This window comes from Pristis pectinata, chromosome 23, assembly GCF_009764475.1.
Source record: "Pristis pectinata isolate sPriPec2 chromosome 23, sPriPec2.1.pri, whole genome shotgun sequence".
Classification (NCBI taxonomy): Eukaryota; Metazoa; Chordata; class Chondrichthyes; order Rhinopristiformes; family Pristidae; genus Pristis; species Pristis pectinata.
Window position 1 is genome coordinate 18,830,784 of NC_067427.1, and position 26,081 is coordinate 18,856,864.

At 44.4% G+C, this 26,081-nt stretch overlaps 1 protein-coding gene across 1 annotated transcript; it reads right to left on the reverse strand.

Annotated features, from left to right (window-relative positions):
• Positions 1-291: 291 nt before the first annotated feature.
• On the reverse strand, positions 292-16,765 carry surf4 (surfeit 4). Its single transcript, XM_052037371.1, has 6 exons — positions 16,628-16,765; positions 7,428-7,614; positions 7,258-7,334; positions 5,787-5,830; positions 5,324-5,510; positions 292-2,846 (listed from the first exon to the last, which is right to left on the reverse strand). The coding sequence occupies exons 1-6, from the start codon at positions 16,673-16,675 to the stop codon at positions 2,580-2,582; spliced, it is 810 nt and encodes a 269-aa protein (XP_051893331.1). The 5' UTR covers positions 16,676-16,765; the 3' UTR covers positions 292-2,579.
• Between the last annotated feature and the right edge of the window lie 9,316 nt (positions 16,766-26,081).

Here is a 26,081-nt window from a genome sequence, read left to right on the forward strand (position 1 = left end):
CTGCTGAGCTGCACAGTTCAGGCTTAAAATAAGGATGGACAATTCCCATGAATTGTTCAATGAGCATCTACAATGGCTGGGGGGATAATGGATTGCAATAACCAATGGAGGAATAGCCTGGCTGTGCTCTAGTTAGGGTAACACAAAAGAAGGAGAACTCAGTTCATTGATGCTCTTGCCCTTCCAGGTGGGTATGGGAATCAAAGACACTGAATTGATACATTAGTCTAGCAACATAGAATTCTGTACAACACTCATTTGGAAAAAAAAGAATTACACACGTCAACGATGTGGAAGGGTGGGGAAGGGAATCAAAGCTTTTATTTCAACAACTAAAACTCAACACGACAATTTCTGAAGGTAACAAAGGTTCCTGACCTTTTGCAGCTTTTGCCCTTGGGGCAGGAGCTGAGAGTACGACAGAGCAGAGCTCATGTCAGCACGCCCAGGAACTTATACTTGATGTGTGTAAAAAAAACACAAAACACAGACCTGCGTGAACAATTTTCCAGCTGAATGCAGTTTCTCCTCCTCTTCCCCCACCCAGTCAGGCACATTGACTAATACTGACGATTTACTCCACAGTGTCTTAAGAGCTAGAGTCCATCTTTATTGCTGTATTATATAAATAATTTCTTTCTCCTCTCCCACCCCCTGAAGCTGACTTCTGCCAAGGATTTCCAGTCCCAAAGCTGCTGGCTATCAGGTTGGTGTGAGCATGAACAATGTGTACCAGTTGGCTATTTGAATGCAGTAGGAATTGTATCTAAGCCCGACCCTGATCCCACTCCCATACTATACTCCATAATCACCTTCCTGCAGGAATCATGGTGATCAGCAGCCAGGAACAGCTTAGGGCAACTGCAGAATAGTATTTTGAGGTCCTTTTAAAATAGAAACAGACTTTTACAGGGGCCACCTGTCAACCGGATTCTCTTGCTGCTCCTCTGCAAACCATCAGGATTCTCTTGCTGCTCCTCTGCAAACCATTCACAGGTAACCAACATAAGCTAAAGGAAAGTTGAGGCATGTGGTGAAACAAGTTAAAAAGTAACATCTTGGACTGAGAGACCAAGACTTGTCCTTTGGAAATAAGTGTGTAGGGCCCACATATTCATCTGAGACACAAACAGTTGATTGACAGTGTGGGCAATAATATACCCATTGTTAACATGATCAGACTTCATTTAACAATTCAGCAGCTCAGTCACTGGCATGTTTCCTCATTGCAAATTCAAACTTGTTTTTGATGGTGGCCAGTGAAACTTGACATTATCCTTCTTCTGAAGGGAGTGGTCTCTTGTTAGAATGTGGGTTTTGTGGGCACTGATCATCACTTGGAAGCTCAAACAAGGGAGCCGTTTTCCACGCGTGGCTACAGAGAGTGACAGCAGGATTTTCAGCGATGAGAATGGACTGAAGTATCATAATTGGTGCACATGTTAACGTAAGTACTACAATAGAACCAAGCCGAACATGCACATAAACTTTTTGGCACAGACCACCGGATGGTGACATGAATCCTGCTTTATATTTCTCCTCCATAGCTCCTGGCACTAGGACCCTCTAATTCTCCTCAGCTCCCATTATTTATCTCGACATCGGCCAGATATACAGAACTGTCAACCTTCCTGAACTGCCTGGCCTGCTCTCTACACGGTCGTAGGGTAGCCTGCATCGCTCACTTTCGATCCTTTCGCAAGAGGTTGGGTTTGGTGACCCACAATTTGTAAAAGCTTGACTCATAGTCTCCACCTACCTCTGCTCTGGGGAATGAGAGGGTGGGGAGGGAAGGGGGGGGGGGGGGTGGTATAAAGAGATTTGGTTGGTAGTGTAAATGTAAAGAGTACTTAAAAAAAAATCTCAATCCATATGGATGCATTAACTTTTAACCAGATCTCCCAATCCTAAATATTACCTTGCATACAAAAGCTGTTGGGCTGGGAGATAAGAGTTTAAATAACAGGGTACACAACCATGGTACATTTAGTGTTCTTTTAGATTAAGAGCTGTTGTTGCAACTCTTTGAGAACTTAACCATTATACTGAAATGTAATCTGCAGTAATTAAGACTTTTGTCAATTTGAAAGCCACAGATTGTAACCCAAGAGAATAAGAGAACAGAAAACTATTTTAATGCCTTCTCTTAGTTCTTCTCACGATGCAAATATATAAAAGGGAGCTCACTCTACATAGTGGCTGGAGCTAAAACTGTGGCTTTACTTCAACATTTTGTTTTAAAAAAGGGGTGGGGGGGGCCTCACTCTTTATTACACAGTCACACAATTTTTAAAGTGTGAACTATAAATGTTTTTTGTTGTGGGATTTTTATTTTTAAACAGGTGAAATCAAAAATTAAGGCTCTGTTTTGTGATGTTACCAAAATGAGTAGGTGGAGCAATATATACCCTGAATATGCAAATGCACTGAAAATCTGGGTAAAATCACACAAACGGTACAAAATGGCATTCACTGGGGAAATTGGGGAGAGGAGAGAAGGAAGAGAGGGGTGGGCAAGGGAAGAGAGCAGGGGAAAGAAGGGAGGGGAAAGGGCTGTGGTTTTGAAGGCATTACACCAATCACCACTCTTTCTTCTTTTCATCCATAGACACACCACCAGGGCCCAGGGCGACCACAAGGAGGAGCCCCCCAATCACAGACATGCTCTGGAAGAAGTCATACTTGAGGAAGTCATGCATGGGCTTGTAGGTGGGGACAGTCCAGAACGCATTGAAGTAGAGGTTGAGGCTGAAAAGCCAGATGACCAGGGTTAGAGCCGCCAGTTTGGTTTTGAAGCCAATCGCCACCAGGACAATCAATCCTGTTCCCACCACATTCTGGATAATCTGCATGGAAAGAATAAAAATAAAACTTACTGCAATCTGACGGGGATAAATAATCAACTTCAATGTAGACTACAATTCCTTTGAGCCCTGATATGCCAATTCTGAACTAAGATTGTTCAGCAAGTACTGGAGTCTTAGTCTGCCAGTCTACAATGGGCCAGTTGGCTATTCAGCCACAAGGGGACCACATTGTAGAACTGTGTTAGCTGCATTACAGTGGCACAGCTAACAGTGCCGAGTGCTGTCTGTGTGGAGTTTGCACGTTCTCCCTGTGACTGCATGGGTTTCTTCCAGGTGCTCCGGTTTCCTCCCACACCCCAAAAGTGTGCAGACTGGTAGGTTAATTGGCCACTGTAAATTACCCCTAGTGTGTAGATGAGTGGTAGCATCTGGCAGGCATTAATGAGAATGTGGGAAGAGTACAAAAAAAGGAATCAATGCGGGATTAGTGTGAATGGGTGGTTGATGGTCGGCACAGACTCAGAGGGCTGGAGAGCCTGTTTCCATGTTGTATCTATCTATAGAATTATATTTACAATACAGGACAAGCTGATTTAAGGTCACTGGAAAAAGAACCAGAGGTTACAGGAGTGAATTTAGTGTTTCAAAAAAAAAGCGTTATGTTCTGGAATGTGCTGCCTGTAAGGATGGTAAACCAAATTTAAGAACTTAAAAAGGGAATTAAATCATTAAAAGAATAAGAATTGTAGACCTACAGGACTGAATGCGGTGTAGTTGATTAGATAGGCACAATGGGCCAAATACAGGATGATTCCACGACATTAAGCCTGACATTGTCACTTCATTTTTTTTTCCCCACAATTAATGCCCCTATTTTTGGTCTCCCCTACATGAGGGCAATTTCTTTACAACCCTCATACGCAGAAATCAACAGAAAGAAACCCCCCCTACTGCTGCTAGCTCAGGCTACCTTCCCTAACACTGCATTATCATATAGAGACATGACACCAAAAGACACTCTGCAGCCCTTCACACCCGTGGTCAGAGAAGTCCTATTTAGATTGATCCCCCTTCCTAGCACTCTGTCTGTAGCTGTTGTTATGGCACCATAAAGTGTTTATTGGGCATGACTGAAACGTGAAGGCTTCTGCCTCCACCACCCTTTTAGACAGCAAATTCCAGACTCCCACCACTCTTTGGGTGATTTTCTCTTCTCTCTTAAATCCTTTCTAATCCTCATACCAACTACCTTAAATCTACCCCACTCACAGGCCTACCTCCAACCCCTTGTTACTAACCTCTCCCTTCAATGGACACAAGGGAGGGTGGGGGAAGGATGGATAGGGCAAAGAATCTCACTGATCAGTGAGGCCTGGGAATAAACTACTGAACTACCAGGGTTTCAACAACATACCTGCCACATGGTTCAAATCATGTACTGACTTCTTAGATTGGGATTTTTGGGAAAGCTAGAACAAAACAACCATTCAAAATAAATACCTCATCCTGGATCCAACAGTTAAACCCAGGAGATTCAATGCCCCCAGGAATGAACAAACATTGCTCATTGAATGAGATCAAGACAAGTGGACAATTGAAGAATCTCAAATATAAACAGAAAAAGATGGAAACGCAGCACATCTGGTAGCATCTGTGGAAAGAGAGACGGAGGTTGAAGACCCTTTGTCAGAACTGGGAGAGAAAATAATAGTTTTAAGTTGCAGAGAGGGTGGGGGAGGGATGGATGGGACAAAGAGAATCTCCCTGAGGCCAGGGAACAAGTTGTACAGGTCACCTGGTCAAGGGGTTGATGGAGGCAGTTAGAGAGAAAACAAACAAAAGCTGTGAAATGAGAACAGTTGGAGAACACAGAAGAATGTAAATGCTCTGAAATCCATACCTAGCAGGTCAGGCAGTGCTACTTGAAGAACCTCCACTTTGAGTGCTCGGCAAAGTTCACAATATCACATCCAAATGCCCAGAATACTATTTCAAAGCAACTAACTGAGCTACATTAAGTTTCTGAAAGAGCCACTTGTCCACATAATGTAAGACTTGCACTCTTTAGCTTTGCCAGAATACATTAAGTGCCTTTCACTAGAAATTAAATTAACCTCTTTGCTAAAGAAAATAGAGAAATAAGTCCTTCCTGTTCACCCTTTCTAGTCTTCCCATAATTCTGTGATCTGGTGCCAAATTTTGTCATTATACTCCCTTGGGGCATTTTCCTACTTTAAAAGCATTACATTTAAGATGTTGTTTAGATAGATACCAGATCTAATAATCTTATATTAATTTCAATGGGATTGTTATACAAGTATCTAGATACGATAGTGTAGGTAGTGCAAATTCCAAATGTGGAAAGGAAGGGGAGAGCATTCCAGAAGGGATATTGCTCTTGATGTACCGATTGCTTTATTATTGGGCCACTCTTGAAATGCGCTTTCCTTCCATGTCGTGACAGCTATGTGTTCTTTCATATTCATGACACACATTGTCCTGGCCGCCAGACTTACCGAGAAGAAACTTGAGTTGAAGTGCAGCAGGGTCATGAACATCAGGATGAGCAGCACCCGGCCACCAAGCTGCATGTACTGCTTTGGTGAACTCTCCTTGATTGTTGGAACACCGGCAAACATGCTTTTACCTTCTGACCGCGACTCAGCGAGCAATAGCAGCAAGCCACCCCCAAGTGCAAGGTTCCTAATAAGAGTAGAAAAAGGATCAGGGAATTAACACACAGCTCCATTAGGATATTGACACATGAATATTAACATATTGTCAAGTAGAAACATGCTTTTGCACCCTGAAAACAACAAGGTGTTTACTCCAGGGGTTTATTCATTCTCAAGAAGTCTAATTTATTGCCCAACCCCAAGTTGCCCTGTTAAGGATGCAGTTTCACAGGAATGCAGATTGGGTGTATGGCACAGGGGCAAGGGTACAGCATGCCGCACACTGCACTGGTAAGAGACGCACCTCATCAGGAACTTCAGATCCCATAAAATGCTGTAGGCAATAGTCTGGAATCAAAGAAACAAAGCAGTTAGTGTCCACCAACTTGTGCTCACATGCTGCCCCCACAAGGGACAGAGGGATAAAGTATAACTCATACTAAACGGAGCTTTGCCCCACTAGAGTCCGTGGATAGGAACATGCATTGTGAAGACTCCCTCTCAAGTCAATAAGTGTATGCATATTTCATGTAAAAGCAGGTAAGTACTGGGTGGCCTGGATGTTCCAGTTTCCTCCCAAATCCCAAAGCCACATAATTTGGCAGATTAACTGACAACCATAAAACTACTTCTAGTGGAGGTGGGTGGTAGGGGGTTTATAGTGACCTAAGACAGAACAGGTTACAAGGTAACAAATGGGATTGTTACAAGAGCTAGCATATTCATTGGGCTAAATGGCCTCCTATTTCATTAGGGAATAAGAAAATCAGTTGAGATTGGTTAGCCACAAACTAACAGAATGGAAGAGCAGTCTTGAGGGATTGATGTCCTGTTCCTATGAGTGCCAATCTCTAGTTCAGAGTCATGTGGAACACCCTTCAGCCCTACACGTCCATGCAGACCATTACACCCATCTATACCAACCTGATTTGCCCACATTCGGTTCATCACCTTTGGTGCCTTGGCAATTCAAGTGCTTGTCTAGATGCTTCTTAAATGTTGTGAAAATATCTGCCTTCAACACCTCCCTCAGGCAGCATGTTTCAGATTCCAAATGTGTGAAGAAAATTCCCATTCCCCCAATGAACCCCCTACCTAAAACCTATGCCCTCTTGTCTTAAGATACCCTCACTGTGGGGAAAAAGGTTCTTACAATCTACCTTTGTATGTGGGTTGGCAGGGATGGGAAGGGCTATGGACTGGAGGTTGTTGGACTCACTTTGCAGAAGTTGTGCCTGTCCTCTCCATTGAATAGAAAAATTCTTCTCTGTCCCCCTCCCCTACAACAAACAGGCAATGCAAAAGCCAAATTGTCCCTCTGGATTAAGAGAAGGCAGAATCTTGTACACAGGAATAAAACTCGAGGAATGATGAAGTAATACATGGTACAGAGCACATGCCTAAATAAGAGATTTATTTTCCATAAGAAAAATCTTTTATTTAGGGCATGTTATTCAACTGTGGGAACATCAGAACCAAGTCCAATCCTGCCTCACGAGCTCCATCAGCTGGAAGGTGAAATGGAGGGAGATGCCGAACTGATACTACTTCTACGTCCTGAGGTCTGATCCAATGATGCAGAACAACTGAAGATCTTACCAGTCCTCAATGCATCATTATGATGGTGGTGGAAGGGGAGGGGAATACCTAAACATCAGGATGTTCTTTGTTCCTGGAACACCGGAGATAATAAGGGATCCATGGAATTACACCCTCAGCTACTGGTCTCTGATGCAAGCCAACAAAAAGCAGCACTCACCACCTCAAACGCTTACCTGTAGTGCTATAATCCCAAACAGTCCAAAGCAGGCATATTGTACAAAATTTCTACTTAATATCAGGATGCATCCCCCTGGGAAATGGAAAACAAACAAACAAACAAATAAATAATCAGAATCAGAAACATCATGGTAAAGGTGAAAAAGGGAAGTTGGTTGCCACTCACCTAGTTGCCCAAATAGATTAATCAGCACAAAACAGGTAGCCAGGAAGTAGCCACAATTCCAGGTGACCTCGATGTAATCCCGCTGTTCATTCCACTGAAACCACATGCGAATTCCATCCTCCAGGAAAGTACTTATTAGACACAATCTGGCAAGATGCGGCAGATACTGTTTGGTCATCCGCAGAAACTGGAAAAAACATGAATTGGAGCAAGGAAAACTTACAATTTTAATGTGATAGCCCAGTGACCTTCAAGATAATACCCCAGTGTTACACATGAACAGACTTGTGAATCCTAGCACCAAAGCTCAACACTATACAGTGATAGACATGTGCATACTTGTATTGTAGGCATTGTAATCAGCCCTGGTGCTAAAATATGACAGATCTGTGCACCGCAGTATCGAAACCCAGCATTCTCAGATGTAGTCCAGTATCCAAGACCCCTGTGCAATAGAATAAAAAATCTGTGCATGCTGGTATCATAGCCCAGTGTTATCTGACACAGACCTGGACCCACCAGGACTACACCAAAGTGCTAAACAGTGACAGAGCTCTAACACTGGACTACAGTTCTAGTGTAATGCAAGTGACAGACCTGCACTCTCCTCAGATGTTATACTGTCACAGACCTGTACCCACCAAGACCATTCCCTAGTGTTATACTGTGACAGTGCCCACTAGCACTGCTCTGCAATAAGGTTACTCCACTGGGCCATGCGATCTAAATATTTAAACTGGCTCACTGCATGTATGAACTGTGTTTGTAAAATTATCCCAAAACACTTCACAATCAATGAAGTACTTTTGACATGGTAATCTCTGCCATAGTACAGGAAATGCAGCTGCTAATTGGTCTAAGAGATAAATACTGGCCAGGACACTTAGATAACTCCTGCACTCTTTTTCCAAGCAATGTCACAGACAAATAGAATGCAGGAGTTTTTGTAAGTGCTTTATTTGCTAACTGAATAGAGCTGAGGAGTTAACATGTAAATGCAGATTTAACAGACACTGGTACACCACCAGAGGCATTCAATAGGACACAGATTTTTAATATACATAAGGGCAAAGGCTTAGGTGAGAAGTTCTTTCAGCCAACAGAAAGGTGCAGATATAGATGACAAGAAGGTGTCAATGTTCCCAGCAAAGCGGACTGGAGCACTGTGATGGTGCAGGGCTCAGGGGTACTTCATGTCTGTGGTGGACGTGCAGCAAAAGTCAGCGTGCACATACACCTTGTGACAATCTGGTCACCCAGTTTTATTTTGGTATATAATGGAATGTGCTCAGGGTGCTGAAGAGAAAGACAAAAACATTAAAGCCAGCATCTGCTCCACAGCAGGGAGGGAGGGAGGGAAGGGGGCACAGAGAATATATAAACTTCTAAAGTTTTTAATTCTTCTGTAAACGTTAGGACAACATGCTTGCTTGTTTGGGGGTGGAGAATTACTGAAGACTTTTGTTGACATATAAGCTTTCACCCACAAGCATAACTGCTCTAGATGCCCATAGACTCCATTCTAGTCGCCAAATGAACAGCCTCACACAGGTCCAGTCAGAATATATCGAAGGCCAGTTCAACACCTGAAGGTGTGTGGTGGAAGACTATGGATCAGAGGCAGGAATTCTATACTGATGTGAACAAGGTCATTCCCCAGTAAATAAATCCACCTACAAAGTCCTGTTTTGTTGCCCACTTTGCTCTCTGGCGAACTGGTGGAGTTGAGACACTTAGATAATGGTATGCCTTTATCCTCCTCTGCTGACAGGAACAAGCAAGTGAGGCAACAACAAACTCAACAATTGAAACTACATAGCACCTTTTGATGAAGTACTAAATACCAAGGCATTTCACAGGAGCATTGTTTACACATAATTCAACACTGAATCCCGCAAGGCTAGATAACAAAGTCTGGCCAAAAGGATAGGTTTTAAGTGGAGTTAGGGTTTGTTTTAGGTCTTGAGTGAACCAAAAAGGGAGGGATTTGAAAACCAGGATAACAACAGAAATCAATGTAGAGTTGACAACAGAGCTAACACTTCACAATGTATTTAATTCTCTGATCATGCAAGGCACTTCAGGAACAGAATAAAAACAGGAAATGCTAGAAAAACTCAGCAGGTTAAGCAGCATCCTATAGAAAGAGAAACTGTCAATGTTTTGGATCTGTGACCTTTCACCAGTTCTGATGAAGGACCGCAGACCCGAAACATTAACCATTTCTACTTCCATAGACGCTGCCTGACCTGCTGAGTTTTTCCAGCATTTTTCATTTTTATTTCAGATTTCCAGCATCTGATTTTTTTTAAATTTTCACTTTAAGAATGGAAGTGTCCTGTATTCTTTCTTCCTTAAGAGTCCATTTTAAAATACTTGCTCCAGCAATGATTTCAACAAAAGCTTATTTGGAACCACACATGCCACTTGAATCTGCATGATGAAAAATGTTGAGAATTCAACTGTGGATATGCTACACTGCAGGTGTAATCAGGGAGATTGCTCTCTGCTGGCCAGAAATACCAATGCAACTTGATTGGCAATTTGAGATTGAACATCAACAGGTTTTTAACATTTCCCTTCATTCTGTGCACTCAAACAAGCATTCTGTACTCACCAATGCTGGGCTCATTACATTCCAGCATCAAAAGCCTGAGTTTGCCCTCTTGTCAACTCAGATTTCAGATTTTACTGATGTGGAAGGAAGCTGTGTGGGTCCAGAGCCCATGTTGGCTCGTAATGCCAGAAAGCATCCCCATTATCCCATTCCACCACTTTTTGCCCTATAATCCTTCCTTCCTCACATGGCAAAATACTTTCCCAACCCCCTGTTTTTCCTACTGCTCACTTGCATTAGGAGCTAGCAACAAAATTTGCTGGAGGAACTCAGCAGGTCGAGCAGCAACTGTGGGAGGAAAGAAACTGTTGACATTTCGGGTTGAAACCCTGCATCAGGACTGAGTAGAGAGGCAAGATGGCCGGCAAAGAGAGAAGTGGTGAGAAAGGATTCCAAGGCGACTGGTGGACTTCACTTTCTCACCAGTCCCCTTCTCCTCTCTAAGCCGACCACCTCACCGCTCCACTCAGACCTGATGCAGGGTTTTGACCTGAAACGTTGACAATTTTTTTCCTCCCACAGATGCTGCTCGACCTGCTGAGTTCCTCCAGCAGATCATTTGTTGCTCCAGATTCCAGCATCTGCAGTCTCTTGTCTACATTAGGAGATATTTACAGTAGCCAATTAACCTAACAGCATGCCTTTGGAATTAAATGACCTGTTAATTATACTTAAATTGATTGCTGAGTTAGAATTCTAACAATCAGTGTTTGTAATGCAGCACCCAACTCCCATGGAGGTAAATCCGTCTCTCCTACCCCACCAACAGACTTAAGCCCAGCTATCCACATAGTTACAAGTCTGCTTCTGGGATAAGGGGAAGGAGATTGCACTGTAAATGCTGGGGACTAAAACACGACTAAACCACTTACAAATCTATAGTTCTAAGTGATGAGCTGTAGTATGAGGAATAATTTGCATTTCTATCACCTTCCACATTCTTGTTATCACAAGTGCTTCATGCCCAATTAACACTTCAACCACAGTCTTTGTCGTAATGCACGGAATGGAACAGCCAACTCTTCATTCCAATGTCCTGATGATCAGGTCATTATTTTGTTAGTGACAGTGAGTGAGAGAGAAATCAGTTTTTTTAGGCTGTCCCTCAGGATTGAGGACAAATTCATTCTGGTTCTGTGGATTGAGGCAATTGTGAGAATCAGAGTTTGATGGAATGGGCAGGTTTGTAGTTTGTGAGCAATACACAAAAAGCTGGAGGAACTCAGTGAGTCAGGCAGCAACTATAGAGGAGGCCCTTCATCAGGCTGGTGAGAATGAGGGGAGATAGCTCATATACAAAAGTTGGGGGGGGGCGGTGGGTGGAACGAGAGCTGGCAGGTGTTAGGTGGATCCAGGTGAGGGAAGGGGGAGAGTGGGAATGATGCAAGAAACCGGGAGGTGATGGGTGGAAGTGATAAAGGGCTGAAGAAGATGGAATCTGATAGGAGAGGACAGTGGACCATGGAATAAAGGGAAGGTGGTGAGGAGGGGAACCAGGGGGAGGAATGTATGGGTGATGGGGGCCAGTGAAATAAGGGAAAAAAGGGGCAGAGGGGAGTGGTTATCAGAAGTTAGAGAAATCGATGTTCACGCCGTCAGGTTGGAGACTATCAAGACGGAATACGAGGTGCTGTTCCTCTAATCTGCGTCTAGCCTCAACTTGGCAGTAGAGGAGTAGTAGTTTGTGTGGTGTTCTGCTCCTTCTGCCATCAATGCTAGGCTTCTGCGTGCTCCCCAATCATCCAGAGGATTTGGCGGAAAAAGTGTTTGTTTGTGGTATCATTCCACAGCTTTGAGATGCATGCTGTAACCAGTTCAAATCTCTGAAACATGGAACAGCTAGAATCACTAGTGCCCAGGGACAAGCTTTGTACTGGGGCTGAGACCTTGCTCTTCAAGCGCTATTTTCTTCAGACAATTAACGTGTGCGCTGCCACACTGAAGGTCAGATGAATCACATCAACAATGTCTGCCATTGCTGAGAAATTTCTCCTGAGATAATGGGAAGTGGTCCACCCTTACCAAGATCTGGCCTTGCACCTTTATTTTGGGAAATTGGTGCTGTACATGAGAGGCAGGTTGGTAATGGAGCTTTGTCTTGTAGCTGTAGAGTGCAAGGCTTCAGCAAACCAGACGACAATGACTTGGAGCTCAACCTCCAAACACATGCACAAGAATAGTGCAGTTCAAGTACCGAGGCCGGGATGATTTGGCTCTGGAATGGAGGTGATGTAGGTTGAAGAATTTCCCATTTGTCCTGCAGATTAGATCTAGTCCAGAGGGAAGCTTACTTGAGGTAAAGTGTAGCACCAGAATGAAAATGATTACCAAGGTATCATTGCAATGCAGCATTGCCTAAAACGAATCTTCATTGAGATTGGCACTGGTGTGGGCCTGTTAGCTAGGATTATTGCTTACACGCCATTATGAAGCAAATGTGTGATGGAAACAAATTTCTGTGGGTAGCAGAGTTTGAGGAGAGTAATCCACAGTCTATCCCTGTTGTAAGAGGCTTTAGTGAAGTCAAAAGAAAATGCCTTGTTGCTGCTGCCCCCCGCCCCCCCCATTATTCTTGAAGCTGTGGTGTGAAGATCATGTCCATTCTACCTCGAGATAGATAGAATGTATTCTGTGGTTCGGGAAACAGCTCTTTGGCCACTTGAATAAAGGGAAAGAGGAAGACTCTGGTGATGACTTTCCCTGTGGCGGACAGCAAGGAGATCTCTCTGTAGTTACTGCAGTCATAGTTGTTTTCTTTCTTGAGGGCATTCATTACAAAGTCCCTGAGGTCTCCTTGGGAACAAGATTGTGGATTTGTGACTGAGTCTACTCACTGCCAAGTTTTAGAAATTTAGGTCCCAAGGTCTTCTTTTAGTTGGAATATGTCCTTTCTGACATCTTGTTAGTCAGAAGTGACAGCAAGGATGAATAGGCAACTGTGCATTGGAGTCAAGAACACCCACATCATAACTGAGGTGGTCTTTGAAGTGCTCCATCCAGAGACTGTTGATTGCAGCTCTATCATTGATAAGATAGCACTGAAGAACCAAGTACATCATGACTGTCAGCAAGTTGCTGGACCTCCTGCACATACTTTCCACCCAGCATCACCAGAATCCTGAAACTCTCTCCTGCTGGGATGGCACTCAGAATCATTTCCAGGTGCACGGTGGTAAACAAAATTCAAGGATGTTCTCAAAATCTCCTCAAATCCCTAGCCCACAACTGTTCAAGAGCAGCAATTGGAAGGCCATTGAAAACCTTGAATCATTTTGCCAGGAACACACAGAAGTCCAGCATAAAGGGTGGAAGGAACACACCACCTCCCACATTGACATCAGTGGCTACCTCAGAACTGTGAAATGGAAAGGGAGCAAGCTATTCTCAATCCCAAGGGACTACCCAAGACTTCCATCCAGACATTTTGCTTTATTGGAGCAATATAAAAGTCTTACAATTTTCCAATCTACTCGCTTTAAAAAATTGTGCTAGAATTTTACTAAATCACAGCTTCCTGCTTTTAAGTTATTTGGAAGCCAATTCTCAAATATTATCAAAATGTAGCTGTAAAATCATGTAATTATATGAACTGGTAAATCAAGTAAAGTTTCCCCCAAAATGAATAGAATATATAAATGTGTAAACGGCACCCCTGAAGTTAATGCACAGGGAAGATAATTATCACTATTCTCCTTTAGGGAATGTCAGCTTGCTGTATGACAATAAGTAGAGTTCTTGACTCCGTGAGTTTACAACAGACCCACACCCAAGATGAAGAAAATGCCATTTGCTGGAGAACTTTGAGCTACCAAAGTAGATTGCTGTTCCTCTCAGGCATACTATATTTTTTTAAAAATTCTATCCAATTGAGTCACAGTACACATTTGCAGTGCTTACCCTGGAAAGGTGAGAGAACAGGGATATCATTAAGCAAACAATAATGACCAAAATGCTCAAGTGCCATTTTACTGAGACAGAAATAAAAAAAGAACAGATTTTGCTTTAAGTTTCTTTCACGTGGATAGTACCACCACTTCAAGGCAGAATAGGTCGGTAAGAACCACTGCAAAATACCTTAATTTTAATTCAACTAGTCTTGAGCATTTAATCAAAGCTTCATTTGCCTTCCAAGTGAAACCAGAAAAGATGCTCTCTTCCCTTCAAGTTTCCATTTGCCCTCTAAGTCAATGCAACCAATTCCAAAGAACTAACTTGAACAGCAGCAGGAAAGTTTTTCCTTTATGTCTTGGGCCAATATTTATCCTTCAACCAACCTCACTAAAACCAGATTACCTGATTATTACATGTACCTTCCGGGATTTTGCAGTGTACAAGCTAACTGTTGCCTTTCTTACACTCTAAACATATGCCACTGGCTGAGTAACACTGGGATATTGAAGTTCTGTAGGTGATTTATAACTATGTGTCTCTTGGTTGTTGAGCTATTTCCACAAATTGACAGGGAGCAGGTTCCATAAAATTGACACTCTCCCAGAGTTCACAAATGTCATTTAAGAAAAGAAACTTTTTATCCTATTCCAATGAAAGGTTATTGACCTGAAACATTAACTTTGCTTCTCTCACTGCAGCTGCTGCCTGATCCAATACACCATTTTCTGTTTTTATTTCAGATTTCCAGCAATCCGCAGCATTTTGCTTTTCAACTTTCTTTTGAGATTTGGAACTTCAATGTCCTGATATACATCTGCTAATAAATTCCCAAAGTTTGAATTTAGCTGAGTTGTTACTGTGTCACAATAAAACAATATAGCATTTGAATACAAGGATTTAAACTGGAGTTACTGTGCTACAAAGGCAGGAGGGTGTAATCACAAGGATATGTTTACATTGGATTCCCACTGCAAAATTTGAGATTGGAATTTACAACAAGGAACGAAAATAAATACTTTATAATAGAACCATAGAACACTACAGCATAGAAAACAGGCCATTCAGCATATACACACAATTTAAAAGGATCACATAATCTATTAACCTCACAAACTACCTTGTTATGACCTTGCACCTTATTGTCTGCCTGCACTGCACTTTCTCTGTAACTAACTTTATTCTGCATTCTGTTATTGTTTTTCCCTTGTACTACCTCAATACACCGAACAAAGTTTTTCAGTGTACCTCAGTACATGTGACAATAATAACCAATTTACCGCTTCTGAACTACAATATAAAATATTCTGTAATTAAGTTTTTCCTTTACACTTTTACAATTATAATAAATTATTGGTGATTTATTACCGGCGTCAATGAGATTAACATATGGGGGAATGGGCTCTCGGCACAAGGTGCGGGGGTGGGGTAACAGTCTGGGCAGGAGAGAGGGAGAGATGAGAGGCCTGCACGGCGGGGGGAGCAGGGGTCTGGGCAAGAGAGAAGAGAGATACGGACCGAGGCTTGGGGATCGGCATGGCGGCGTTTGTCGGGAGCTTGGGCCAGAGGAAGAGAGGAGCCGGGGCCTGGGGCGGGCACTGCGGTGGAAGAGGGGCCGAGGCCTGGGAGTCGGGGGGGAGAAGAGGGGAGCCGAGGCCTGGGGCGGGCTCTGGGGTGAGCAGGGAGAGAGGAGCTAAGGTTTGGGGGCCGGGGGAGATAGGGTCCGAGGCCTGGGGCGGGCACTGGGGGTGTGGGGAGCCGGGACCGGGGGGAGAGGAGCTGAGGCAGGCCCGGGGGTGGGAGAGAAGTGCCGAGGCCCGGGGGAGAGGCGGGGGGGGGGGGGGAGGAAAGAGAGGTGCCGAGGCCCGGGGGGGGGGGGGGGGGGGGGGAGAGAGGTGCCGAGGCCCGGGGGGGGGGGAAAGAGAGAGGTGCCGAGGCCCGGGGGAGGGGGGGGGGAAGAGAGAGGTGCCGAGGCCCGGGGGAGGGGGGGAAGAGAGAGGTGCCGAGGCCCGGGGGAGGGGGGGGGGGGAAAGAGAGAGGTGCCGAGGCCCGGGGGAGGGGGGGGGGAAAGAGAGAGGTGCCGAGGCCCGGGGGAGGGGGGGGGGGGAAGAGAGAGGTGCCGAGGCCCGGGGGAGGGGGGGGGGAAGAGAGAGGTGCCGAGGCCCGGGGGGGGGGGGGGGGGAAAGAGAGAGGTGCCGAGGCCCGGGGGAGGGGGGGGGGGAAGAGAGAGGTGCCGAGGCCCGGGGGAGGGGGGGGGCGGAAAGAGAGAGGTGCCGAGGCCCGGGGGAGGTGGGGGGGAGGGAAGAGAGAGGTGCCGAAGCCCGGGGAGTCGGGGGGAGGCCTGGGGCGGGCACTGGGGGTGTGGGGAGCCGGGACCGGGGGGAGAGGAGCTGAGGCAGGCCCGGAGGGGGGGGGGGAAGGGGCCGAAGCCCGGGGGTGGGGGAAAGAGAAGTGCCGAGGCCCGGGGGAGAGGCGGGGGGCGGGAAGAGAGGTGTCGAGGCCCGGGGGGGGGGGAAGATGTGCCGAGGCCCGGGGCGGGTACTGGGGGTGTGGGGAGCCGGGACCGGGGGGAGAGGGGCTGAGGCCCGGGGACCGGCACTGCGGGGGGAGCCGGGACTCTGGCGGTCAGCGGCCTGGGGCGGTTGTTTTGACGACTTTAGGACGGTGAGGGGGAGCCCGGCCCCCAGGCCGGTACCTGGTCGGCGATGTCCTCCGCCGCTCCCATGATGTCGGTGTGACCCATGGCGCCGCTCCCGCCGCTCGGGCTCCCCGCCGGAAGTGAAGCTCCTGCTCCCGCCAGTAGGGGGCGGAGCCCGTCCGTCTCCCAGAACACACAGCGGCGCCACGCAGTGCCACGTCGGGACTATGCAAAACAGGGGGCGGGGCGTGGGCGGAGGAACAATCGGGCGTCCGCCCGCCCGCCGCGTAACGTGGCCGCCCGTCACTCAGGGTCTGCACTGGGAGCAGGGGGCAGGTCACTCAGGGTCTGCACGGGGCAGGTCACTCAGGGTCTGCACTGGGAGCAGGGGGCAGGTCACTCAGGGTCTGCACTGGGAGCAGGGGGCAGGTCACTCAGGGTCTGCACTGGGCAGGTCACTCAGGGTCTGCACTGGGAGCAGGGGGCAGGTCACTCAGGGTCTGCACTGGGAGCAGGGGGCAGGTCACTCAGGGTCTGCACGGGGCAGGTCACTCAGGGTCTGCACTGGGAGCACGGGGCAGGTCACTCAGGGCGGACTGGGTCTGCACTGGGAGCACGGGGCAGGTCACTCAGGGTCTGCACTGGGAGCACGAGGCAGACATACTGCCAGATATATACAGTATATGTTTTAATATATTTACAACTACTACATATATTTTTAAAAATATATTTACAACCGACTCAGCCCTTCCATGTACGGTAGGGAAGGAGCCTTTACTGTAGCATGGAGACACAAGAGAGACTGCAGGTGCTGCAAATCTGCAGCAACACACTGAATATATTACTTGTGTATAGCCACGAGTGGCAATGATGCTATGTTTTTTTAAAAAATATCGTTAACACCATTGAATGTAGTGGCCAAATGACACTAAGAATGTAAAGAGTTTCGCAGTGTTTTTTCCTTTTGTTTATATATTATGAATAAAGTTTACTATTGATACTAAAAACAGGAATACACACATTATACATTCACAGACAGATATTGCCCTGCATACTGGACATACAAGAGACTGCAGATGCTGGAAATCTGAAGCAGCACACAAAAGCGCTGGAGGAACTCAGCGGTTCAGGCAGCCTCTATGGGGAGAAAAGAACAGTCGACGTTTTGGGTTGAGATCCTCCATCTCTCTCTCTCTCTCTCTCCATAGATGCTGCCTGACCCACCGAGTTCCTCCAGCGCCTTTGGGTGTTGCTGCCCTGCATACTCCCTGGTTCACAAAGACCCTGCACACAGGACAGAAACACTGTCCTGAACATAAGTAAAATTCAAGGACTGGTGCACACCACAAATACACTTGTTACATAATGATATTCGGGGCTGCAGAATCATGAAGGTAAACGTCCTGATAAGCCATGACCTGAATGAATAGGAGAAAAGAATCAGTCTCTGAATAGCTTCTTCCTGCTCTTGTAAACACAATAACATATCTATATACTCAAATACAAGCATATTCATCATGCTTAGCTACGTACATGCTCATTTTCACAACAGCAATTGTATAGTGGAGCCAGTCTATAAAACTAATGCAAGACTGCTCAATCTACTCCAAAACCAAGTCATCTTCAACCTCAGCAGTCATGCTGCAATTCATTGAAGCATACAGGATGGCATTACACTCAACATCTGCAAAACAAAGGTCCTCTGCCAACCTGTCCCCACTGGACAACACCACACTCTAACAAGAGAGGTGCACAGCAAAACGCTGAACAACGTGAGCCACTTCTCATGTTCAGGGAGCTACCTCTCAGCAGATGTAGACGTCAATGATGAAATACACCATCAGCACAGCCATTGGTTGTCTGAGTAAAAGAGTGAAATCTTAAACGTTTTTGTGGTCTACCAGATACCAGTTCTTTCTGCTTCTGAGACTGGGACTGCCCACATCACACACCTCAAGGAATTGGAGAGAATATCAGCAATGCTGTTTCTGCAAAATCCCCCAAATCTGACTGGATAGGCAGACCTTCAACAGTGTCCTCTCCAAGGGCAACATCCCCAGCAACGAGGCTCTAATTACGTTGAATTGGTTCTGACAGCAGGCCAGAATGTTCACTTGCTTGACACCACCTTCCAGAAACAGACAGTCTGTTCCAAGCTCTTTTACAGAAGAGATTATCAGACTGAGGAAATGATTCAAGAATGTTCTCAAAACCTCTGAAAAAATGTCACATTTGTATGAACTCAAAGGAATCCTTGGCACATACTGCTCAAGTGGAGAAGGAGCATTGAAACTCACATTGACAGCCTCAAGTTCATTCACTGCGATGGGATAGATGCTCGGTGTAAGGAGCACACCACTTCACAAAACACTTACCCACCCACCTATCCTGTTACACACCTCCTTCTCTTGTGGCCGAGTCTGCAGGTTCCACATTGGCGACCCAGGACCCATGGAAATGGAGTGGAAGCAAATCATCCTCAATCACAAGAGATTGCTTAAGAGAAGATACAGAGCACACGTGCTCCTTGCTTGAGACTCTCGCTTAGAGAGTTCCTGCTCCTACCACATCACCATATCTGCTCTAGTTAGTGTCATTAACACCACCTTATGTGACTGTTTGCCAGTCATCCAATAATGAAAGAGTAGAAATTTCCTCCACAAAATATTGGGAAGACATGTCATTATCTTCTGTCCCACCTCAAACAAAACTCCTTAAACACCAGCACCATACCACTCCTTGCAAATGTTTGATATTGAACCAGACAGTATTCTGACAAATCCATAGCTGACTTCGAAAGATACTTTGGAACACATGTCCATACCATTACTAAAATTGCCTACTTCCACCTCTGAGAACCAGAAGCCAGATTTCCAAATAAGGGCCCTTGTTGATGCTCAAGGTGGTGGCTGGAGCCTGCCACGACCTCATAGCCCAGGTTGGATTTGGAATCTCATCCAGTACTTGGCCAGCAATGCTCCTCTGCCACTCTCACAATGTCACTGTTGCCCATTATGCTGCTCTTCCTAATTCTGCCCCTCCCTCAGGTCTACCACTGAAACCCTTCGCCTTTATTATCTGTTCACTTGACTATTCACGACTTGACTAAACCTGGCCACTTTCTCTTATTCTTTATGTATATTTGAGGTCATCCAAACCTCTGTTGCCTATATCCTGACCCTCATCAAGTCCTGTTAATCTATTTTCTTCTTTGGCAGCCCATTGGGATCAAAGATGACTTGTTTCAATGCTGGTTTTATTTGTTGTGAGGTGAATCATAAGGCCAAATTGGGAACCACAGACTTTTTCACAGATGGGGTGAGGTGCCTGACAGGGCAGGGAGGTGGGTGGTTTGTGGGGCAGTGTTTGCCTTCTGCTGTTACGCAGGGTTTCTGTGATCTCCTGATGTTCGGACTCAAGTTTCTCAATAACATCCTGAATGCTCCTCCTCCATTTTGAGCAATCATGGGTTAGGGATTCCCAGGAGTCAGTGGGGATGCTGGATTTTTAAACAAGGAGGCCTTGAGCACATCCTTCAATTGTTTCCTCTATCTCCCTGGTAATCTCTTCCCTGTCAATCTATGTCTCAGGTGAATGACCTACAGTGGCCCCCAGTTAAGCAAACCATCAATTTTGAAGTTCTCATATTAATTTGTTTTTAAATTCTACCATGACCTCCCACTGCCGTCTGGCAAGTGGTACCAGAGCATCTGGGCCAGAACTACTAGACTGTACAACAGTTTTTTCCCCCAGGCTGTCAGGTTCCTGAATACCCTGGAGACAGTTTCAGACAAATGCCGCGTCAAAAGCCCTGGTTTGCACAATGGCGCATAAGAACTTTGGCTGCTGTTGAATGTTTATACAATTAGTGTAACACACTGAGTTCTGTATTTTCTTCGTCTAACTCGGTTTTGCACAAACTCTGCACTAAATTGTATTCTGTATATACCGTTTTTGCACTATTTGTACTTGCACAAATTTTTTGTTTGCGTTTATAGTATGCCTGTCTGTTTTATATATGTCCCCTGTTGTGTGAATCTGGGGGAAACAACATTTCGTTCCTCCATGTGTTTTTATAGCATATGGGTGAATGACAATAAAGTAACTTGAGCCCTTGAACCCTTCCTTTCTCCCAGCTCTATAATTCTTATAATTGCATTTGGCCAAATTTGGGTTCTTAATCTTCCCAGAATGTAACCACTGCTGCCATGCTTCGAGTTCCCAAGGCCCTAAACACTGGCAATGCCTCCATAGAACCATACAGCACAAAACAGGCCCTTCAGCCCATCATGTTGTGCCATCCTTGAACTTATAAAGAAGGAATGAAAAATAGAAATTGATATCTATCATTAAACTTACCTCTAACCAACCTTTTAGATATCTACCCTAATATTGTTATCTGTAGCTCAGTACAGTACATTTCAGTAAGATATTAAACATTTCTGGATTACATTAAACATTTAACAAACACTTTGTTATATTGATTATGTGGGGGTATAGTGCTCTATATGGCACAGTGGTTAAATTGGCAGACTAGCATTCAGAGGCCTGGATTGTTGATCATGAGAGACATTAATTCAAATCCCATTAGAACAGCTTGTATTATATAAATAAATCTGGCACAAAAAAAACCTGATACGAGTAAAGGTGATAATAAAAATTCCAGATTGTTGTGAAACCTCTTCTTGTTAACTGAAGTCATCAGGGAAGGAAATTTGCCATCCTTACCCTGATCTATGTGTGACTCCAGTCCCATAGTCACATAGCTGACTTTTGACTGCCCTCTTAGGTGGTCTCAGGTAACAACTGCTGTTCTTACCAACAACACCCACAGCTTGTGAACAAATCAATGAAATTGTTTGATATAACACTATTAAGCTTGTTGGGATGTTTGCCCAAGATCGAAACACCACAATTAAACTACTACATTCCCATCAACACAGACATACATAAAATGGCTATACACAATAGTAATCCATTGACAAACATGCTTAGACTCACGTACATATCAAGTATTCACATAATTATTGTGTGTAACACAAATACAATGTAGTCCAATTTGTTCTAAACTAGGTACAGCTAATTTATCACATCCAAGCCAATGTTTCTGCCCAAGTGCTCAATTCCTAGAACGAGTACATTAAGCTATGACGGCATGAAGCTCGATGTAACCTATGGAAAATTTAATTAATTCAGAACGTATTTTTAACATCATTTGAACTTTCTGCTTCCCACACTTGGTTCTCCACCTGAAATCAGATAGTGGTTGTCTTATGTTGCCTTTCGTTTAAATTGTCCTGCCAATCAAACAAAACCAGATTTTTAACTTCCAGTTAATCTGGCAATCATTTTACCTCAAATACACTTTGCAATCTTAAAAGTGAGATGCACCTATATTGTTTTAAAGTATAACATGTCTCCCTTTAACAAGAGAACACCTTTCAATGCCAAATAGCAAGAGATTCACAAGGACATGCATATTGTGGTGTATGTTTCCATTGATGTTGTACCACAATATGACAAAATTTAAGGGAAATGTCACTGCAGATATTTCAGGTTTAAATGTATACTTCAGATGGAACTGAATACAAAAGTAGAGGTTGTGCTTCAGTTACATAGGGCATAATGGGACCTCACCTGGTGTACTGTGTGCCATATTAGTCTCCTTATTCAAGGAAGTTTAATGGTAGTAGTTCAGGGAAGTTTACAAACTAAAGCCTGGATTGGACAAGGTGTCTCATGAGGAAAGGTCAGACAGGCTGGGCTTGTATCCTCTGGAATTTAGAAGAGCAAGAAGGACTTGATTGAAAGATATAAGGGTCCCAAAATTTCTTGACAGTGGTTGTAGAGACAATGTTTCCTTTTGTGGGGAAATCTTGAACCAGGGCTATTATTTAAAAATAAGCAATCACACATCTAGGACAGAGATGAGGCATTTTTTCCTCTCTCTTAGTTATGAGACTTTGGAACTCTTCCTTAAAGAGCACTGGAAGGAGAGTCTTTGAACATTTTTAAGGCAGAGAAAGACAAGTTCATGATAAGCAAGGGAGTGAAAGGTTACCATGTGTAGACAGTAATGTGGTGTTGAGGTTATGATCAGATCAGCCACCATCTTATTGAATGGCAAAACAGAATGGGCTGTCCTGGCTTCTATTTCATTCTCTGCAAAGTTGTGATCCTCTCCTGCTGCTCTTACACCTTGTTGCTGCCCCAAAACTGGAATTGAAAAGTTTACATAAGCTAGGTTAGTATTAGGGTGACCTAATTGAGATGTTTACAGCACTAATAAAAGGCAGATACAAATCAATTCCCATAATGGGAAAATCCAAAGTCAGGATTGCTACTTTCCCTGTGCTGGCATTGCTCCAAAAGCAAGTTTTCCAATTTCTTGCCTATAGAAGTGGAACATATTACTGAACCAATAATTCAGAGATTGAGTGTTTAAATTTCATTGTTGCTGCCTTAAAAATTGAATTCAGCTTTAAAAAGGTTTGGAAGTACAAGCTAGTTTCAATAACTCCATAAAATAAGACAACTCTTTTGTCTACACAATGGGTGGGTTTAATTAGTAACTTTAACTGCCAATATTTTTCAATTCATTCCCAAAAGTCAAGTTTTAAAACTCAAATTGGCAAGAGTTGTTGGGTAACTGTAATAAAGGGACGTGCAATCAAGGCAGATAAATAGAGTCAATGTCCAAGTCAGCAATGCTCCAAGAATAAATGTGCTTGAGGGAATAATTATTAATATTTTTATAGAACTAGGAACAATTTTCCTCTCTCCCCAGACGCTGCCTGTGTTGAATATGTGCAACTTTGCTTTAAACTATTACAAAATATCACATTTCTTAAAAGGCACAGCCAACTTACATACAGCATCCCATAACAATGTGCAGTACATTGTACTTTGTGTTATATAATTGTCCTTATAATACAACTTTATCCCCTCCAGATCTATGTTTTAAAATAACATTTAAAAACGTATCATTAAATCCTCCGTCAATCATATACAAAAAATAGTACATTAAGTTGCAAAGCCTGTAAGATAACACGAGAGAAACTGCATTCATGCCAAAACAGTTTCAACAGCAACCCAGCCGAATGACTCCTCTCCGTTACCACACCATGACTGAAATATACATAACCTAAATTAAAGAACAGGAACCGCAGTGGGGCCATGAATACTCGCAATTTCCACTCCAAATCATACACTATGCAGAGTTAGACATTTAATAGCTTTTCCTTCTTGCAAAGATCCAAATGCTCCAACCTACTACTACTGCTACTACTACTACTACAACTACTCCCTCCACACGCATGCGCAGTAACAACAGCCCGCTCGATGACGTGGACACAGCGTATACCAAGCTATGGAAACTTGTTTATTTTATAATGGCCTCGAATGCAACTGGGGAGGAAATTATTTTGGATGAGATGAAAGAGAGTGGGTTTGAAGTTGTTTTACCCGCTGTGGTTTGAGGCGCTACGTGTTGCCGGGGCGACGGGTAAACAAGGTGGGAGGTGCTGGGTGGATGGATGATGCTCACTTTGGACTCGATGGAGAACTACCAGGTAATTTGACCTGCCCTTCACATTTATTTCATTTTTTAAAACTTTCTTGTCTTATACAGATTTTTGGTATGAGATGCTAACGGTTTCTTTAACTGTCATTTTTAAAATTAATAATTCCGCCTTGACTCAATGTTTCCCCCGCCCTACATCTAATTCTAGTTTCTGAGAATGCTTTCCAAAGGCGCCTATGGGATCCTGCAAACGATGAGACACATGAAAGATAGCAAGACATATGCCGTAAAGATGGTAAGCCTAGGTTCCATGGCAACATTGCGGCGTATTTTCAGAGTAACAGCGAGGCTTGGGTTTTATGGGAAGAGTGGAACTTGAGGCCCCTTGAGCCTGCACCATCATTCAGTTAGATCAGGGCTAATGCTGTGGCTCAAATCCATTTCCCTTCCTTGCCAATGTTCCCTAATTCCCTGTGAATCCAAAAACCCATCGCACATACTTGAATTGACTGTGAGCACCCACAGCCTCCTGAGATAGAGAATTCCAAAGATTTAAAACCCTGCGCGCAAAGAAATTTCTCTTCATCTTAGTCCTAAACAGCTGACTCGTTATCCTGAAACTATGCTCTCTAGTTCTACACTTTCCAACCAGACGGAGAAGACTCTCAACGTCTACCCTGTCAATACCTCTTTCTTCTAGCTCCACTGTATATGGTTGATCTTCCTCAATCCTTAATCATTGGACAACCACTCATCCCAGAAATCAATGGTGTGAATCTATGGTGCACCTACTCGAAGCCAAGCATATGCATCATTAGGCAAATGAGGTCTCACCAAAGCTCTTTACAATCTTGACAAAACCAAGACTTCCTTATCCTGATGTTCTGCACTGTGTTACCTATGGGAATGAACTTTTTCCTGTATCCTGCAAGGTAGGATCAGGCCCTTTCTTCCTTGTTGCCTTGTGGGGCTAGGTGTTTAACCTAGGTATTTAAACACTACTATTCTTTATTGATACTGGAGTTGGATTTTCTAGCAAATTATGAAAACAGCAGAAACAGATACTATTATGCATTAAGGGAAGATTCTTGTTCACTTGGTGCTTTGACCATTTACCTTTTTTATCCACCTTGTGAAAACAGGTTGAATGCATGGATGAGGCAATGGCCAACAAAGCTCTAAGGGAAGTAAGTACACAACAGTAATTGTACTACAGGATGCAGCAGTCAGTGTATGGCTTGTAGTGGGCACTGTTGGGCACAGTGATTAGCATATGGCATAACATTCAGCACCTGAAGAAGGCTACAGCAGTCTGGTCTCTGTGTGATACATAGTATAGGGGTTATTGTATGTTCTTCATAGGCATTCCCTTGGGATCGAAGATGATTTGCTTCCACTCCATTTCTGTGGGCTGTGAGGTGACTATCGAAGCCACTGAGGGAACTGCAGACTCCTCTACAGATGGAGCGGGAGGTCCCGATGGGACGGGCGTATAAGTAGCTTAAGAAGTGGTACATTTCCTTCTATCATTAATGCTGGGCTTCTGTGTGCTCCTAATTTATGGACTTGGCATTTTCTATACCATGCCATATGCTCCTCCTCTACCTTGAGTGGGCCTGGGGTTCCCAGGAGTCAGTGGAAATGTCGTTTTTCTTTCAAGGAGGCTTTGAACACATTCTTGAATATTTTCCGCTCTCTGCCTGGTAATCTCTTCCTGCGCGGAATGGAGTCTCTGGGCGTTTGAGGAACGTGACCTGATGAATGCAATGACTAAGTGTAATTAAGGTCTGAACACTGGGAATGTTAGCTAGGGAGAGGATGTTGATGTCGGTTAACCTGTCCTTCCAGTGGATCTGGAGCTGTTTGCAGCAATACCATTGATGGTATATTCCCAGTGCCTTGAGCTGCCCGCAACAGGCAGTGCATGTCTTGGAACCATACAGGAAAGCAGAGATCACTTGTGCTTGGTAAACCATGGGCTTTGTACTT